At 32.2% G+C, this 19538-nt stretch overlaps 1 protein-coding gene across 1 annotated transcript in view; it reads left to right on the top strand.

Annotated features, from left to right (window-relative positions):
* Window positions 1-12153, top strand: part of LOC115882901 (pyrokinin-1 receptor-like) — a 247929-nt gene extending 235776 nt beyond the window's left edge. The window contains exon 6 of the mRNA XM_030901162.1: window positions 10301-12153. Coding sequence (XP_030757022.1) covers window positions 10301-10661 — 361 coding nt within the window. The 3' untranslated portion in view covers window positions 10662-12153. The remainder of the gene's footprint in view (window positions 1-10300) is intronic.
* Window positions 12154-19538: the final 7385 nt, after the last annotated feature.

Raw genomic sequence — 19538 nt, 5'->3', positions numbered from 1 at the left:
ATTGATCATCGAGTAAAAATTTGCTTGAAAACAGGATATTTTCACATTTCGTGTAAGTATCAATTTTTCTATATCTGAAAATCTTCTGATGGGAAGAGATGCGGAAAAATGTATAATGACATATTTCTATATTACTATCTATTTCAAAGATTTTCTACAACTTTTTTTTAATTTAAAACAAGTTTAATTTTAACATTAATGTGTTTGTTTTGTAGTAATAATTGGTTAGGTGATTTTCATTGGATAACTAATAGATTGAACAACACATTGTACTAAATAATAAAATAACATATTTAAAATTCAATAAGTGCTAATAAATATTACAGAAATTTCAAAAGAAAAAAGAAGCAAGAACAATGAGAAATAGCATCACTACTTTCTCATAAAGGCCTCTGTTTCTCCAGTGAACATACTGGTTTTTCCTGATCCAGAGTTTTAGTGCACTACATTTAGGTATTCCCAGTACTGGCTCTGGACCAAGATAGGATGCCGATGATCCTTGCCTTGTACATTGTAAAGATTTGCTTTCATTTGATCTCTTTCTTTGATCTTTTTTCGTATTTTCTCATTACCGCTTTTGAACGGTCCCAGGGCCGAATTCTGGAACGCTAAGAAGAGAAAACTAGAAAACGCTAAGCGCTTTTAGACGCCCAGCGTATATGACGTTAATTTTCGCTTATCGCGCAGTTAAGTACCGATTTGGGTATTCTCATCTGACTCGTTTAGCGTCTTTACTGATTACGGTAAGCGATTTGAAAACTGCTACCTTAAAGGATCGTTTTGCTTGTCGAACTGTCAATAAAAATAGAAAAAATTGTGATTTTGTGCGTTCTCTTGCTCTTGAAAACTGCTACCTTAAAGGATCGTTTTGCTTGTCGAACTGTCAGTAAAAATAGAAAAAATTGTGATTTTGTGCGTTCTCTTGCTCTTGATTTGAAAACTGCTACCTTAAAGGATCGTTTTGCTTGTCGAACTGTCAGTAAAAATAGAAAAAATTGTGATTTTGTGCGTTCTCTTGCTCTTTAGTGAAAACTACTTCTTGTTCTATAAATTTCTCAATAAGTAACTGATAATTTACGATTTGGCAGCTATAAATATTTTTCAAAACATCGAAAATGCTGAGAAGCGTCTTCAACATTTCCCTCGTATAATAAGAATAATGACATCCATGGAAAATGGTTGACATAACTTAACAATAGATTATGAAATTCAAGTAACATTGACATTTTTCCTTGTTTTATTCGCATACCTGAGAAATTGCGATGCTGCCAATATGTGCTCAATACGTATCCAGAAAACGATTCGCAACGAGAATACCAAAATCAACTGCTTGGCGTTCCGCTAATCGAATACTTTCGCTTACCGTTTTGAAAGCGTAACGTTTTTATGTCTAAATTCCAGAATTCGCGCCCTGAACTGTTTATGAAAAATATATCAGTATAAATCACAGTTTATAGGTTCATTGTATTCTATATTTACGCAAAATGAACAACATGTTTGAAAACAACTTTTTGTTAGGATAAAAAAGGTTCAAAAATACCTACCTTTTAAATCGTTTGAAAAATATTTAAAAGCTTTTTTTCAAATGCTTCGGGTGTAAATACGCGACTAAGCAACAAGTGATGTAAAAAACAAATTAACAAACCTGATAAGTGAAAACAAAAACCTTTTTACGCGTCCAAAAATGAACAGGTTGTAAAAAATCTGTCACTTAAAAACTCTTTTTTGTCTGATTTAAGTCTGGATTTAATGTATATTTTTAAATCAAATTTAACTTTTCTTTTCATAAGAAATTATTTAGAATTATCTTTGTTTGTAAATATATCTTACGCTTCTCTCTCCACATTTTAACTTTCCTTATTTTTTATTCTTTAGTGATATAAATTTAATAATACCTAAATTAGATGAAATAAATAATTTATTAATTTCATTTTTAATTTTATTAATTATTGTGATTGATAAAATTAAATCGACAAAATAAGATACAACCGTTTATGAAAGAATTGGAAGGATAGGCAACTTAATGGGCAAATTCGTGACTAGGCTGATTTGATTTCCCCTACGTCTCAAGTGTCGTACAGTGGAGCCTCTACTCGTTCTGCAGCCAATGCATAAAACACTCATTTTCTCTAATTCGGCTAGAGAAGACATATCGAAGACGGTGTGGAACTGAAAGCGACAGTGTTGCCATATTAAAACGTGTAACATCTGTAATACGTTTGACGAAAATACCTTTATTTTTTTTTAAATAAACAACAAAAGCAAAAATTCTTTTATAGGTACTGAATATTTTGTATGATCTGAAAAAGTCGTTTAGTTGGCTTGGAAATGACGACTATTGATATTTACCCATAAAATAACAGTAATCTTCATTTTCAAGCAAACTCTGACGCCGTTCTTTGTTTAATCACATAATAGTACATTAAATTGTTTAATTATAGAAAATCCATATTATTAACGTACTGTACCTAAAATCCGTAAATCTACGGATTAATCCCTAGTTCTGGCAACACTGTCTCCGACAACCATTCACTCTGTCGACTGAAAGTAGAACTACGGTACAGTATTCTTTATCCACTACGCTGTAAAGGACTATCAACGCGCAGCGGCGCAGAGCTAAACTAAATCTGGGACATGTAACGGTAATGCCAACTACTTTTCGGACATGTTTTGAGTCACAAAATCGTCCATAAGGTTGCGCATCTTCTTATTTCTTTAATCAACGATACAATTTTTAATCGGCATTAAACGGTCTACTGAATTTTGCTAACAAGAGAAAATAAAGCCAGTGGCGCGCATGTTTTTTTTTAGAAAAAATTTCAAGTGATATCTCATCTGCACGTCCCTGGTAAATCTGTCGACACTTTTTATAATTAAAATATGTAGCACTTACAATAACCACTAATCACTAAAAGCACTTAAAATAAAATTATAATAAATCGAAGACTCTAACCTCCTGTAACTACGAATCAAAGCAGAATCGGACCTATGTTGATATAAAAAATAAATTATTTTTATCTCTTTGCGAGAGATAGCACATGTTTTTGTATTTACCCTGTATTTTCAAATTATTTGGTATTAAAAAATTCAGTTTTAAAATTTTTAAAAGCAATTATATTGTTTTGTGTATTTCACTGAAAATCAGATCCCCATAATATCAAATAACAAAGTACACAGTATTACTTTTTTAAAAATATAACATTTTCAACTTGTTTTGTCAAAAAGTTTGTTTTCACTTTACAGATTTTATATTTTTTATTTATTTATTTCTTTTTGCCGGGGTTTATTGTAAAAATTGTAAATATTTTTGCCAAATCTTCCTTGATGCTTGTTGTCATGAAGCGAAATTTTTCAAGAATCAAAATTATGAAGCAGAAAATTAAAAAAAAATCGTTTTGTAAATGTTGACAATGGCAAATTGTTATATTATTCTTTTTCAAAAAATTGTTCCGCTGTTTTAAGCAAATATTTTCTGCTCTCTGGGGCACCATTATTATTTTTATTAATCTCACGATCTTGAAGAGTTAATACAGTGTGTTTATAAAATAGAGGCCAAGTATTGCAAGAGGACCTGGAAGAACATGATTAGAGATCGAAATACTGAAGAATATTTGGGTTTTGTAATTAAAATATCAAACAGATAGTTATTTTTTATACAAGACGACCGAAAAGAATTAATTTCGGGACACGATAATGCAATTTTATCGTCTTGTATAAAACAATATTTTTTCCATAGCGAGTTACGTTTAGAAAATATTCAGAAATTATTATTTCAAGGAATTTATTACGAGTAGAAAAAATATTATGCTGGGTTGGCGTTGGTTTCTATGTAATTTGACAAATAAACAAAGCTGTCTTTTTAGTTGTCAGTTTTGAGTCAATATTTTTTAAGTCTCTTTCGTGTCGATTGCTGATGAATTGAAGCCAGAAATGGCTCAAAACGAAATAAGTAAATTACCAACAGATATTCAGGCTGAGGCGACCAAACGCCATATATCCAAACTACTTCCATTTAAATCCCGAATAACTTATGAAAAGGAATACAAAATTTTTCAAAAATGGAAGCAATTAAAAAACGTGTGAGAAGAAATAAAGTTTTTAACCTATCCTCGCTGTTAAAGTATCATTTAATCTACCCTTGAGGTTAAAGTACTATTTTAACAACTGTTTTTGATAGATATAAGGCAGTTTTAACAGTTGCCATGGAAAAAAGAAAATAAAACCTTATTTTTATTATATAAAAACAATTTTTAGTAGTTTAAAAATAGATATCTCACTTCATTTTATAATATTATTGAAGAAAATCACCTGGGTGTCGAACAAAGTAATAGTTGTTTTATTTGAAGTAACTTTATTTTGCTTCATGCTTAAAATAAAGTTGTGTCACTTCATGCTTAAAACAAAGTTTGTTCTTGTAAGTAAGTTTAAGCCTTAAAACTGTCTTTATACTTTTCTTTGGAAGAAAACTTTTTGTTTAAAATTTGACAATGTTAAGTAAGTCTCAAGTCTCTACGTCCTACCTATTATACAGGTAGTGTTGTTGTTAATAGAAATACAGGGTGTCCCGGTATTCCGTAGATAGTGTCACCTATAATTCCCAATAAACACAATTTTTGTAAAAAAACGCCAGTTTGATGCCCTCTAGCGGGCAAGCGAAGAGCTGATTCAATGAACTTATTATTTTGATTCCAAAAATACGTAATAGTCCTATGTCCGTGGAATATTGGGACACCCTGTATATGATTATGCCATTTATTCCCAAGCGGCATTTGGACGTCGGGACAACGTTGTGTCACGCGACCAAACGTCGGGGCGCAACGTCGGCACAACCTCCTGCCAACCCTAGTCTGCACTAGTTTGGGGAATAATTTTTGGGTCGAAACGACGTTGAATATCTACGTTGGCTAGCAGCCTAATTTAGTACAAACTGCAACGTTGTTTAAAATCCTAATAAACAGAAATACAAAACTATAATAATATGGCGTCTAAGTCGCGTTTTATCCTAAATTGGGATAATTATAGTAAAAATATTATTTTTATGATTTAGTTAGAGACATATGCCAGATGGCAGTAAAGGAAAACAAAACAAAAGTATTTAAGTGTGGAAGATGTTTGAAGATCATAATTATTGAAACACTTTAACCAACTCTGTAACTCGTTACCCAAGGCAAAAAGTTAAACGCAAACAAGTTTATTGATAAATGTATTGTTTCTACTTTGAAAAATACTAATAGGCCTTGAAATTAAAGAAGTTTTAAAAAATTGCTTGATTTTTTTTTAGTAAAATGAGAATAATTTATTCGCAGTCGAAAAAAAATTGTTTCCGCGTGTTGTTTAGGGTCAAATATTTCAAGTTAATGTATTTAAAAAGTAGGAATTGTTATTTTAGGAACGAAACATTTTCTTATTAAACAACATAGCGGCTTTCACTTTGTTGTTTTGGAGATTTAGATGGAGTAGTTCGAGTAGTCGCATACTGGACAAATAAAGTCGCAGTTCAGCCTTAACAGCTAGTATACTAGTCGCAAGATTGCCTAATTTAGTCATCCTAGAGGCTAGCTTGTGCCGCCCTCTATATTCTAAATAAATGAGGGAGTGGATAAAGTATCGGTAATATGTCGATGTATATTTAAATTTAGTTTTATGTGTGCCTTTCTTACGTCCCATTTTAATTAAGTTTTTTTTTATAAAAACAAAAACAGCACTGAACTGTCTAACTGAACAGAACAATGAAGTGAAAATTTAAAATTTAAGGTTATGGTTCAATGCAGTTACAAAAAGGTAGTGGGTTGACGTGCTACCAACGTAAGGAAATCTAAACAACGTTGGAATTAGTAAAACAGACGACGTTTGCATAACGTTGGAATAGGTCCTGAAAGTGACATCGGAAAACTCTTTATTGCCCAACATTGTAACTACGTTGTCCGAATCACTTAAAGATCACTTAAGCAAAAAAGGTTACAAGACAACGTTTATTTGACGTCGCAGAAGCTTTTACTTTGTTGTAGTACTAGTTCAACGTCGGCACAACGTTACAACAACGTTTACATTTATTTTAATACCCAAGGTACGGAGCTAACTATTTTTTGTAACTAATCCAACGTTGTGTTTAGTAAACATGTGGTCGCAAGTCGTGAAAATGCTACTTGGGTTGTTTTATTTTTAAATGTCAATATAAAGAGGATTTAATTTTGACAGTTAAAACAATATAATCAAATGTAATATCCCTTAATAATTATTGATCTGTTATTATAGTATGAGAGCTAGCAACGTCGGAAAAACAATTGATATCTCTTTTACTATGCTCTCTAGAACAGCATGCGGCCCGTCTGGCTGCCGGTAAACGTTGCATTCCCTACTGCGCATTGAAAGAACATCCTATATTTTTATTAGTCCTTTAAATTCTAGTATTGAATATAAATCGAACATGTCTCCATAGCGCAGTGCGTAGAGTTTCCGACCACGAACCGATGATTCAGAGTTCGAATCCGGGTTAGGGCAAAGACTTTCTTATTTTATTTTCGTTTATATTCTGATAGTATAGTATTAAATATTTTTTTTTAAATTACCAGAATTATTTAATACTTTACTATCAGAATATAAAATAAAAAAGTCTTTGCCCTGACCCGGATTCGAACTCTAAATTATCGGTTCGTCGTCGGAAACTCTACGCACTGCGCTATGGAGACATGTCCGATTTATATTCGATACTAGAATTTATAGGACTAAATTAATAAAAAAATATAAGATCTTCTTCCGATGCGCAGTAGTGAACGCAACGGGTATCGGCAGCCAGACGGGCCGCATGTTGTTCCAGAGAGCATAGTAAAATATATATCAAAGAGCCAGACGTCTTAAAATACTTTCTCGAAAACGTTGCTAGCTCTTAGACTATTATACAAGACTTAATATATGTATTTAGTCACATTATAAAGGTTTATTAAACAAATAAATAAATTGAGACAATTTACATCAAAAACTAATTTCTTTACATTTTTTTATTAAAATTATTAAACTGACTAGAAAACTCATCAAGGCGGAACAGTTCTACGTTATTAATCAATTAAGTTATTAAAAAAAAACTAAAAAACTATTAATTATTATTAGAGACCTTAGAAAAAACAAGCATATCCTGGCTTTTAATATAATTACAGCTGTATTAATAGTTCAGAATATTTAACGTTTCAATAAACCGTTTAGCAGATGTTAAAGTACAAGAACTTATAATTTATGATCTGTAATTATCGGTAGCAAGTCAAGCATAGTCAGACATATTGGTCGGTGATATAGATACCTGTCGGTGAGGTGTATAATCATAATATTCCTCAATGCATGTCCGTGTCTATTCCTACGTTAACGTCGTTATATTACGTACCGGATTGTATGCAGCATTACGGACGGTTATTCCTTGGTATGAATCGATTGGCGCTTATCAAATATTTTACAAGTACAGTCACGCCACTCGAATCGTATCTGGCTTTGATGCATGAACAAACAGACTCTGTGAAACGAAATCTTAGAAAAATGGAATACATGCAAAATATTGTTACGTTTTTCGTCGGTTCCGTGTGGATATATAGAAAGTCATAATTTATTTAAACACAATTTATTTAACACTAATTAACAAAAACAATAACGATAAAACACTTCAAGAACTATTTACAAACTTATTTACAACTATTTCTGCTAGTGGGCTGGTTTCGCAACACTACCCCCTTCTTAGATACATGCTCGTCCGGAGATGTACACGGTGAAGTAATCCATTACCTATTACCAAGAAATTCCACTGAACCCAGTACGACTTTAAGTTCGGCGAATATCTGCAAACTTCCTCCCACGTTGGTCTTTGGTTCGCGTTTTTCCAGTTTATCACTAAGCCTAATTCTGGGTCACTGATTTGGTCATTTGCAAGATATCTTCGGGTTACCAAGTATCATTAACCACAGTTGTTCTTAGGAGTTTCGCTTCTTTCTCTTCTGCTCGGTAAAAATCATTACAGTTCTTAGCCCAAGATCTTCTGGAAAGTGCGTCGGCGTTTCGATGGATTGTCGCAGCTCGATGTTCTGTGTTGAAGTCGAATTCATCTAATCGTTCAATCCATCTAGCTATCTGCCCTTCAGGATTCTTAAACTGCGACAGCCATTTCAAAGCAGTATGGTCAGTTCTTAACAAGAACTTTCTTCCATAGAGATACTTTTAGAAGTGTTCCACTGCTTTAACAACTTCTAGTAATTCTCGTCTGGTCACACAGTAGTTTCTTTCTGGTTTTGACAAGGTAATAACCAATTAAATGAGACAGAACAGCGCCTAATCCAACATTGCTAGTGTCGGTATCCAATATAAAGTTTCCGTTGCCAAGAGGATAGCTAAGTATGAGCGCACTAGTCAGGGCCTCTTTAATATTCGGAATGCCTCGTTAGAATCTGAGTCCCAAGAGAAACGCCTCTCGCCTTCGGTAAGTCTGGTCAATGGTTTAGCGAAGGTGGCGAAACCCTGTACATAGCGGTGATAGTATGTGCATAGTCCCAAAAAGCTTCGTAGTTCATGTTTATCTTTGGGTATCGGCCACTCTTCCACTGTCTTGGTCTTCTGTGGATCTACCGCAACTTCCTGGAAGGAGACTACATGGCCTAAGTAGTATACATATTCTTGATACAGATGACATTTTTTGTGGCTAAGTTTCAAACCAGAGCTTGCTAGTCGCTTGAAAACCTGTGCTATTTTGTCTTGTAGCTCCGTAGAATTCTCTATAATCTTTTCTTCTTAAGTATTTTATTACTAAAGCTGTATATATATATATCTTTTTTCTGCGATCTTATCTTCTAAAATATTAATTTTATCATTTAAACTTTCTTGCAAATCCTGGGAATTTTCCATAATTTAATTTTTTATATATTCTTTCAAATTGTCTTCTAAATTAATTATCTTACTATTCAAATTGTCGTTTAGTTGTCTTCCAAGAGAGTCAAGATCACCTTCTAACTTGAAGCAAAATGTGTCAAGATTCTCACCTTCCTCGATCAGAACTTGAAAAAAAAGCAAAAATAGGCTAAAGTCTCAAGTTTTTATGTATTTTCGTGATATTTTTTCCAAAAATCAGTAGTAGTTCTGTGTTCACAAAATATTGGGATATACCCTCTATAAAATGTGACACAATAAGGCTTCTTGTCTTATTTATATATTTCAGTAATTTGATTATAATTTTTATTGTTGTAATACACAGTCAAACATTATGAATTATTATTTGCTGAATATATTTTCGATTTTTTTTAATTTAATGATACATTACTTTTCCCGTCGAATAAGAAAAGGTAGTTTCGAACTCACAAAAGACCTATCTATGTGAATGACCTTTATTTTTCGCTGACTCTTGCCAAATTCAAAAATTTCATATGCTAGTCATGAAACTGAGACTTTTAAAAGCACTTTGTAAACTTCTCAGTCAACCGATGCAAAATTTTCGTCGATATTAAAACGCCTATTCAATTTAGGAGCAATGGCCTGGCTATATCGACAGACCAGTGCCCGCTTGATTGTCGAAGTTAAGCGACGATCGACGGGAAATCTGTTTGGACGGGTCATCATTTGAAAAACTCACCGTTGTGATGTAAAACAAAGTTCAATTGTTTTAAATGTCCCAGTTTTTCTAAACATAATATACAGTTTATACCAACTAAACTTTTCGTCACGTGATTAAGCTTGACCGGCACAGTGTTGCCCACTTTTATATATTTTTTTTTAATGAAAATATTTTAGGGAACAAAAATAAATTAATTATAAATATATAAACAGTTATTATTTACATCAACAAAACTCACATTCTTAACAGCACAAGGGACATAAAGGGCCATTAGTATCGCTTTCCCGTTCAAGATATTCTAATAATATTGCGATGAGTTTTTTACGGCTATTAAGCTATCTTGTACACTTCGCACTAAAAGAGGTTCTAAAAAGAACAATGTTCGACTGCAAGGTCTGCTAGTAAACATTTTCAAGCTTAAAGTATGACAACACTATTTATTTAAGCCAAAAACTCGTAATACACAACTAAAGTGTCAATAATCGATGTTTCGGGATTACCTAATACTTTTGCCTGACACTCAATGCGATACCGGCAACACTACTTCTCTTTCGGAGTCGTTGTGTTGCCGGATAACGCATTTCGTGTCAGGTAAAAGTATTATTCGGTAATCCCAAAACAATTGTGGTATCACATTCGAATATAAACTTACTCTAAAATAATTCCTTAAAAAAACTAATTAAAATCTCCAAAAATAACAGGACTCTTTATCTGTTCCAGGTTCAAATTTTCCTTTCGTCACTCATGCAAGACCGACTCAGGCCATCCCCCTCTCCGATCTGCGCACATCCCCACACCGATCGTCGCCGCCTACGCGTCCCTACCCATCATGTCATCGGGTCAGAACGAGACCAAGTTCCAGAAACTCACCCAGTACTTCGAATGTCTGAAGAACTCCACGTCCAAGGCGGGCAAAAAGATGTCCACCAACGAAAGCCAAACAGGGTTGGACAACCAAAACGATGATCGAGCTTGTAACTCGTGCGATATCAGTAACAGCAGCTTGAAGGATATAGAGAAGGGAGCCATAGAGGATGAATTGGGAGCCTACATAAACGAACTGAGGAGCAGAAAGATTTAGTACAGGAGAGTATGGACTAGGAGGCGGAACCAGGCCTACCAGGAGACTGAGTTTTAGTATTAGGATGGGGATTGAAGATGAACTGTACGAGGCAAGGAATGGACTACGGGTTTCTTTAAGACTTTAGTGGAGATACTGTAGAAATTCCTTTGTATTTTGAAGAATTTTTTATGATTAGATTATGTTTTTTGAGGTGACCTTTTCATGATGAGTTTCCGATCTCTAGATACACTCTCCCCATACAGCCACGGTACGTGCTATGGACGAGCGTCAGGTCCCTGGTACGTACAAGTACGTACAGGTACGTACTATGTACGTACTAGGGACGTACATTTTCCAACGCTATGTATGTCCCCGGTACGTCCCTGGGATGTGGTAAAGTACGTACTATGTACGTTGCATGTACGTACATTCCAGGTACGTACATTTTATGTTTTGTTCTAGACGAAAACTGGATGTAAAATGATCGAAAGTACTTACAATGTACGTACTACGGACGTACATTTTTCAACGCTTTGTACGTCCCTGGGATGTGGTAAAGTATGTACTATGTACGTCGCATGTACGTACATTCCAGGTACGTACATTTTATGTTTTGTTCCGGACCAAAACTGGATGTAAAATGATCGAAAGTATGTACAATGTACGTACTACGGACGTACATTTTTCAACGCTTTGTACGTCCCTGGGTGTGGTAAAGTACGTACTATGTACGTCGCATGTACGTACATTCCAGGTACGTACATTTTATGTTTTGTTCCGGACCAAAACTGGATGTAAAATGATCGAAAGTACGTACAATGTACATACTATGGACATACAATGTGCGTACTATGGACGTATATTTTTCAACGACGTATTCGACCTAGGAATTTAATTAGAAATAATTCAATGGAAGTCAGCTTAAAATATTTATTAATATAAAATCTCAGGTACATGGTCATCCCTTATGTCTTGATACACCCGTGAGTCTGGCTTGTACGTCCGTAGTACGTACTCGCATGTACGTCCGTAGTGAAGTCCTACAATGTACGTAAATAGTACGTACATGGGGCACGTACTATGTACGTACGCTTTTGTACGTACATAGTACGTCCCTAATTGGTCCCGGGACGTAGCGACGTAAAATGGACATAAAATGTACGTCCCTGGGACGAAGTGTGCTGTATGGGTCCAGTCCTATTCTTCTCAAAAAGTCTCACAATTTGGAGACTGAACTCTCCGATTTTTTTTGATTTTTATTATTTCAATATTGCAGTGTCTTTGCATTACAGTATCTCTGCTTAAGTAACAATCTTCATAAACATAGAACATGTTTGTGGAATCGGTTATGTACAAGGTATTACGAGTTGTGTGGCCAAATTTTATCAAAATACCACATGATTGGAAATCGATCACATTCGCAATATAAAATTAGTAGTAAAAATAAAAAAGATCGATATTTTTAAGTAATTTATATATTATTATAATTAAAATTATTAAATAATTAAATATTATAATACGATTTATTGCTAATGAGAGTATTTTTTAAACGATTGAAAAAGAATGGTCAGAATTGGCTGGAAATTTCGTTGGAATTTGGACAAAACATCTTTGTTGTTTCATGAATAAAATAATATGGCGATTGTTATCAATCGTCATTTCTACGACATCTTGCTTCCATTTTTTGTGCGATCATACTGTAGATACTTCTGTATTAAATGTAAACCACCTATTTTGAGGAATATACTTGAAACAGAATTAATTTTCATAAATAGAAGAAAAACAGTATCTCAAAACATCTATCACATAAATATAAGTGCACGCAACTCGGAACATCCTGTATAAAACCTTATTTTACTTAAGAAGTAACAAAATTAATTCGTATGTGTGATATAAACGACTAAATGACCCTGATACTTGTATTTTATTTAGATTTTAAGTTGTAATTACTTGAAATAAAACCTAATTATTTGAATTTTTAGGTTATAGTGATATTTATTTATAGCAAAGTGCGCTAGTGATTAAATAAAACGACAACGAAAGAGAAATATAGAAGATAATACTATAGAATGACTTACGTATTTTTTTAAAGAGAAACAAAAATATGTATTCTTTTATTTTTTTAAACCAAATATATTTATAAAAATGTAATTCTAGATTATATATACCTACTTATGTTGATTTTTAAATCTTTTGTATAAAAAGTCCACTCCAAATAACTTTATCCACCCTGTATCAAGATTGTATTTAAATCGGAATATCTATGTCAAACGAGCCTCAGAAACCTTTCCACCGCGATGAAATAATTTCATAATTAACCTACACCTTAATTAACGCTAGCTAAATTCATAAACAAAAAATTGTTTACATTTTAGACATAATATTTATAGTATAATATTAATGAAAATTCTAATTAGTTGATTTCTAAACATCGCCAAGATCGGGTCAGTATAAAAGTAAAAATAGGTTTTTGATAAAAAATATAAAATAATGTAAATGTTAATACAGGATGATGCATTTTAAATAGTATTTATCATTTTATTATAATTTTTGGGTTTGCTATTTTTCAAATACCCTGTATAACTGTGTAAGACGAAAGCTAAAAAAAAGAAATAGGAAGTAAATTACAGGTTTATTTTTTATTTTATTGAATTTCCTGATTTTTATTAAAAACTATTTAGTTAATTCATTAGAAAACTTAGATTTATATGTCATCAATAAATCGTACTACATATTAATATTTATTAATTTTTAATTAGGGGTAATTTTAAATTATTTATATTGTTAATAATTAGCATAAATTAATTCTACGAAATACTTATGTAATTTTAGAAGTTTATACGAACTTTATATACCGGGTGCGTCTCAAAACTGGCTCAGCTCTATAACTTTTTTCTTTTTTCAGATCAAAAACGAGATTTGGTATGTTAGTATATGTTATAAATTGGGATTGATTGACAAAACTTGACATATGATAAGTCATTCTATCCAGAGTGTTATTTTCTATCGAATAAAGTAAAAAAATACCGAGGGTGCCATTTAAAAATCAAAAGTTTTAGTCATTTCCGGTGAAACAGGAAGTGACCGAAAACAATTGAATACGTCAATCAATCCTAACTTATGTCATATACTAACATACCAGATCTCGTTTTTTTAACTGAAAAAATAAAAAAGTTATAGGGGGTGAGTCACTTTTGAGACGCACCCGTATTATGTAAAATCGAATAAAAGAAATATTCTAAATTAATAAGATATATTTAGACGAAATAAATTTTCCATTAATTAAAATTAATAAATTATTGCGGTTAAATCAATATTTCTTCAAGAACTTTTAATGTTATGTTTCCCAAAGCCGTCATCATAAAACTCAAACTATTTAAAGAAAATATAACCAAGTAGCCGAACTAATATCGATTCTGATGTCTATTTTTAGTAATGAAAACTTTGTTACACAACAAAAATAAATAAATAAAAGATTTATTTCTGTAATTGAAACCAGAAAAATTAAAGTTTATATTTGGTTAGGAGATATATTAATTTTATTTTTTATAATATAATCTGTGATATAAGATAACAAACAACTTAATATTAATTAATAATTTTTATTATTAAAAGAAATAAAGTTTTCTCTATAAATACTGTATGATCGAAAAAATCGATGACATTTCCCATATAAATTTACATATAAAATGACAGCGATCTTCATTTCATAGCCATCGTTGACGCCGTTTTTTCTCGATCATACGGTACTATTATCTGTCCAACTAGAGGTTCCCTGACACTGACAGTTGTTAATACTCTATACTTCATAGTAAAAATTCTATGATATTCCTTGTCACTTGTTGCATGTCATCTCGCGAAATCTTCTCTAACTCGTTGGACGGACGACTTTATACCGTGTTATTGAAGCAAAAAAGGCGTCACAGTGGCTTTTGAAATATTTATCGATAATGTCTGTCGGGCTAAGGTATATAATTTTAATTGAAATAAAAGTTTGTCAAAAATTAATATTTAATTTTGTGAAACATTCACGTTAATTTTATGACATAAAATAGTCAAAAAAAGTTTTTCTTTTTTATTTGGAGGTATATATAGTCTAGAATTGACACAGGTTTCACAAATAACAAAGAGAAGTGATATGCTGTTGCTAGAGTATTACCAAATAAAATCTATATCATAAGTTACGTGTTAATGAATGTTGTATATGTATGTATATGTGGCAGGAAGGTTTATATTTTCATTTTGAAATACAAAAACCTGTAATATAAAAGAAGAAAATTAAATATATTGATCATAGACTTAAAATAAAATATAGACTACACTATTTACATCTCAACGCGGACAAACAACCTTTTTTGTACACATGTTTACTTCTGGGTACAGTCGACCGAGCCTTCCTCATCCAGCCTATGTTGTCACGTCTTTAATATTATCAATATTTTTTTTCTTGTTATACACATATATTGAGATATTAATACTACAGTTTAATAAAGTAGGTTTTAATATTCCATAGATGTATTAAATAGTCCTTATACTACTAAATTATAAGTTGGATACTGTTTAATAAGGATAAGTTCTTTACAATATGACAACACCGATTAGAGGCGAGGGAGCCTATTCATTCATTTATTACCTTGTAGTACGTGTCGCACGTGTGCGGTAAAGCTTTGTTGCCGCTATCTCCCCGGCTGTATTAACGCATTTTCTTAGCTTGTAGTCCTTAAGTGTTTATTTTATTGACTTTTTTCTGTTCAAAAACTATAAAATATGGTTCGCCAGTGCCAAATTTGCAAGAAATTTGACTTAAATAATCCATTTAACTCTTGAAACGACTTTTGACCGGTAGGCAACTCTCAATTTATCCATTGGGAGTCAGTGGCGTTGTTGTAGAAAGGCGCTTATTTAGATAATATTTTAGTAAAATGTAAAATCTGAATTTTTTCTCTCACATTACATTATTTACTTACTTACATTGTAACAAAATCATAATTATAACCCTGTTAATAATTAATAATGTTTTTATTAAAAATATATTCCGGTTTATTCTAAAATTATCTTCAGAATCTAAAATAACATACAAGAATTTTAAAATGATATTATATTATGAAACAATATTTTTTAATATACCGGGTCGTCTCAAAAAGTGGCTCACCCCTATAACTTTTTATTTTTTCAGATAAAAAATACAGATTTGTATGTTAGTAGGTATATGACATACATTAGGATTTATTGACGTATTCAATTGTTTTGGTCTCTTCCTGTTTCACCGAAATGATTACATCTTTTGATTTTAAAGGCACCCTCGGTATATTGCTACTTTATTGGATAAAAAAATGACACTCTGAATAGAATGACATATCATATGTCAACTTTTGACATTGTCGCTTAAAAACATATCCTATTTTAAATTTCAATCCAGGGTGCCATGGTGTTGTTAAAAACACTAAGTTTTAATCAAGGAGCCTTGGAAAAATAGTTTTGATCGTCTAATAGGTTTCGTGTCTTGTCTAGGCCGGTTAAAAGATGTACAAATCGTATTTTTAATCATACATATGCCAATTTTTTCAAATGGAACAAGGGTGACTCATTAGCATAGTTGGAAAAAGCATTTTTTTATGAATATATTGATATCACACACTTGGTATTTCGAGTCAAATTGTCGTTATGAACCGCGTGTTACAATTACAATTAAACCATATGCGAAAATGTCAAAAGTTGACATATTACATATCATTCTATTCAGAGTGTCATTTTCTATCGAATAAAGTAGAAATATACCGAGGGTGCCGTTTAAAAATTAAAAGTTATAGTCATTTCCGGTGAAACAGGAAGTGACCAAAAACAATTGAATGCGTCAATCAATCCTAATTTATGTCATATACTAACATGCTAAGTCTTGTTTTTTTATTTGAAAATATAAAAAAATTATGGGGATGAGCCACTTTTGGGACGCACCCGGTATAATAAAGACAGTACCGAGTTAAATAAATGTAGTTTTCATTTTATCCACTTCCTATCATCTTCCTTGCTTTAATGGAACAGATTTATGTTTTCTTCTAATTTACATAAGACATCACTTAACCAGAAAAAAAATTACAACAATCATATTTTTTTTCTCTCCTGTCGCCGATTCTATTATATCTGTGGAATAGATCCTGTTTTGATTAATATTAGGGGTTGTAAATGTTTGACTAAAATTAATAATTTATTATTAATTTCAAAAATTACGTAATTTCGATTATAAAATTTCTTCTATAACGTGTATTTTATTATTTTTATCCTTTTTGGACTCTAAGACATTTTTTCTAAACTTATATTTAAAAAACCTGTCCTAAATCTTAATAAAATATAAAAAAGTTTAAATACCATATATTTTTAATTTAATTATAGCTTCATTAAAATAAAAAAATTACCCGGCTATGAGACGGAGAGTTCAGGTGTACTTGAAAAACGAAAGACAGTGTTGTGTTTCTCGGCAGAGTCGTCAGGGAACGACCGTTACGACAGAGACAACCTATCTATCGCTCGTGTCGCACTCGTTATAACCTAAAACAATAACACAACAATAACAAGACATTGTCTGACCGCATGTTCCAGCTATTTATGAATGAGATGCTCAGTCTATATTTTATTTTAAGTCTATGATATTGATCAATTACATTAATATAAAAAAATAAACCTTGTGACAATATTGATTCATCATGTTAAATTGTAATTATATTTCATTTTGTAATATAAAGAGTGTCCTAACATGTAGATATGAGGAAGAACGAGATTTTTAATTAAAATTATTAAGAAAGATAGATTGTTTATAGATTTTTAATCTAACCCAGTACAGAGTAACGTATATCTTTTTCATATAGTACCTTTGCTAATGTGATATATTGTTATATCCTATAGGCATAGATGAGTCATATATTTGTACCTAAAATATTTTTTGCAGAAGAAATTTAACAGTTTATTCAACCATTTGTAGCCTCATAATATACAGGGTGGCGCACCTTATAATAAATGCCTTTTTTGGGCCCAAGAATTCAAAAATGAAATACAATACCGGGTGTTCCATAAGAAAAAATATAACTTTGGTATGGATCTTAGTTCTGAAACACCCTGTATACTTCAAAACAATTTTAAATTGTACACATTGCCTCTCCACATATACCCCTAAAATATTTTGTTTCTACATCTTTCCGTTTCCGTATAATCGACCGAGGCGAATGAGGTGCGCCACCCTGTATACTTCACCAACCTGTATAAGATATAAAAAAATATTTTCTTACTTTATTTTTTCTTTTTGATTTTTTATTGCATTAGACAAGGGTAGACAAACACCTTGAAACAATAAATAAATTATTATCTACTACCTACACATCTGCTGTTGATTTTCATCGACATAAAATCAACAGAAAATACCCTGTTTCCCCTTTTTTATTAGTAAATCAAACAAGGGTCACTAATAAGTTCCATAAAGGGTTAAATCTTGTTCAGATTATATATAAAGATAATTTTATTTTTTGTTTCGTTTCTTTGACCTGTATATTATATATTTTTTTGTTTTCACTCTTGGCTTTAGGTCGTTGGGGTTGTAAAGATGTTTCTAGATTTTGTTCATTATTTTTTTATTTTGTGACGACGTTTCGACAGTATATGTCTTTTTCAAGCCTCTTGAACGTAGATTCTTACAGAGTTAAAATTTGTTAAACTGGACAACGCAATAACACATATTAACTATTGTTTTTAATTGTTTTTGGACATTACACTTTACTACGAGCACGTACGTATTTCCTTGCAGATCGCTCTGTATAAAACACATTTATCGGTTCAATACCCGATGTCTACCTTAGTATCTACGTTCAAGAGGCTTGAAAAAGACATATACTGTCGAAACGTCGTCACAAAATAAAAAAATAATGAACAAAATCTAGAAACATCTTTACAACCCCAACGACCTAAAGCCAAGAGTGAAAACAAAAAAAAAAAAAGATAATTTTATTATCTTACCTTTTTTTTCTTGAAGGTGTTGATGAAGGTGTTTCTTGAAGGTCTGCCGCATCCCGCATTTCGCCCTCCATATTGCTCGATTTTGCCATTCTTCCTGGTTAATAGCTCTGTCTCTCATATACTGTCGTCCATCTAACCACGTAGTTGTAGGTCTTCCTCTTTTCCTTCTGCTTTGGGGACGATACTCCATTGCCCTTTTTGGCCATCTTACCCCTCCCATTCTTTTTACGTGCCTATACCATCGTAGCTGTCTCGATTCGATGTTGTCGGTGCTGGTATATATTCGCCTTGTTCTTTGCCTGATCTCCTCATTTCTAATGTATTCCATCCTTGATATGCGACATGCTCTTCTGAGAAAGTCCATCTCCATTGACTCGACCATCTTCTTTCTTTTGCTGTAAATTGCCAGCATTCGGCACCGTATGTTAAAATTGGCTCTACGATTGCTTTGTAAATCCTTATCTTTGTTTCGATGGATGTTTTATTTGACCACAGGAGAGGGTTTAAAAGACCGATGACTTTCTTATTTTGTTGAACTCTACTATGTATATCTTTCTTGGAGTTCTTCAAATATAATACTTCCTAAATATTTATATTCGGTATACCTTTTAATTTCATGTATGTGTAGTTCAGGATCTTCAGTTTGTTTTTCTCCTACTTTCAGGTATTCGGTTTTTGTGAGGTTGATATTGAGTCCCCATCTGTCGTATTCTTCCTCAAGTTTCCTGAACATATAGTCGGCATCCTCCTCACAACCTGCAACAATAACTTGGTCGTCTGCAAAGAACAAGGTCGATAGACAGTGGTATATAAAAAACAGTGGTTATGAAATAATATTTCTGAAAATTCATAAATATAGACAAATTAAAACCTAAAAAAATAAAATGATTTATT

Source organism: Sitophilus oryzae, unplaced genomic scaffold (assembly GCF_002938485.1).
Source record: "Sitophilus oryzae breed Bouriz unplaced genomic scaffold, Soryzae_2.0 scaffold_179_pilon_pilon, whole genome shotgun sequence".
NCBI classification, from domain to species: Eukaryota; Metazoa; Arthropoda; class Insecta; order Coleoptera; family Curculionidae; genus Sitophilus; species Sitophilus oryzae.
Note: the sequence above shows the minus strand (reverse complement) of the source record. Positions and strands in the feature narration are given on the sequence as shown.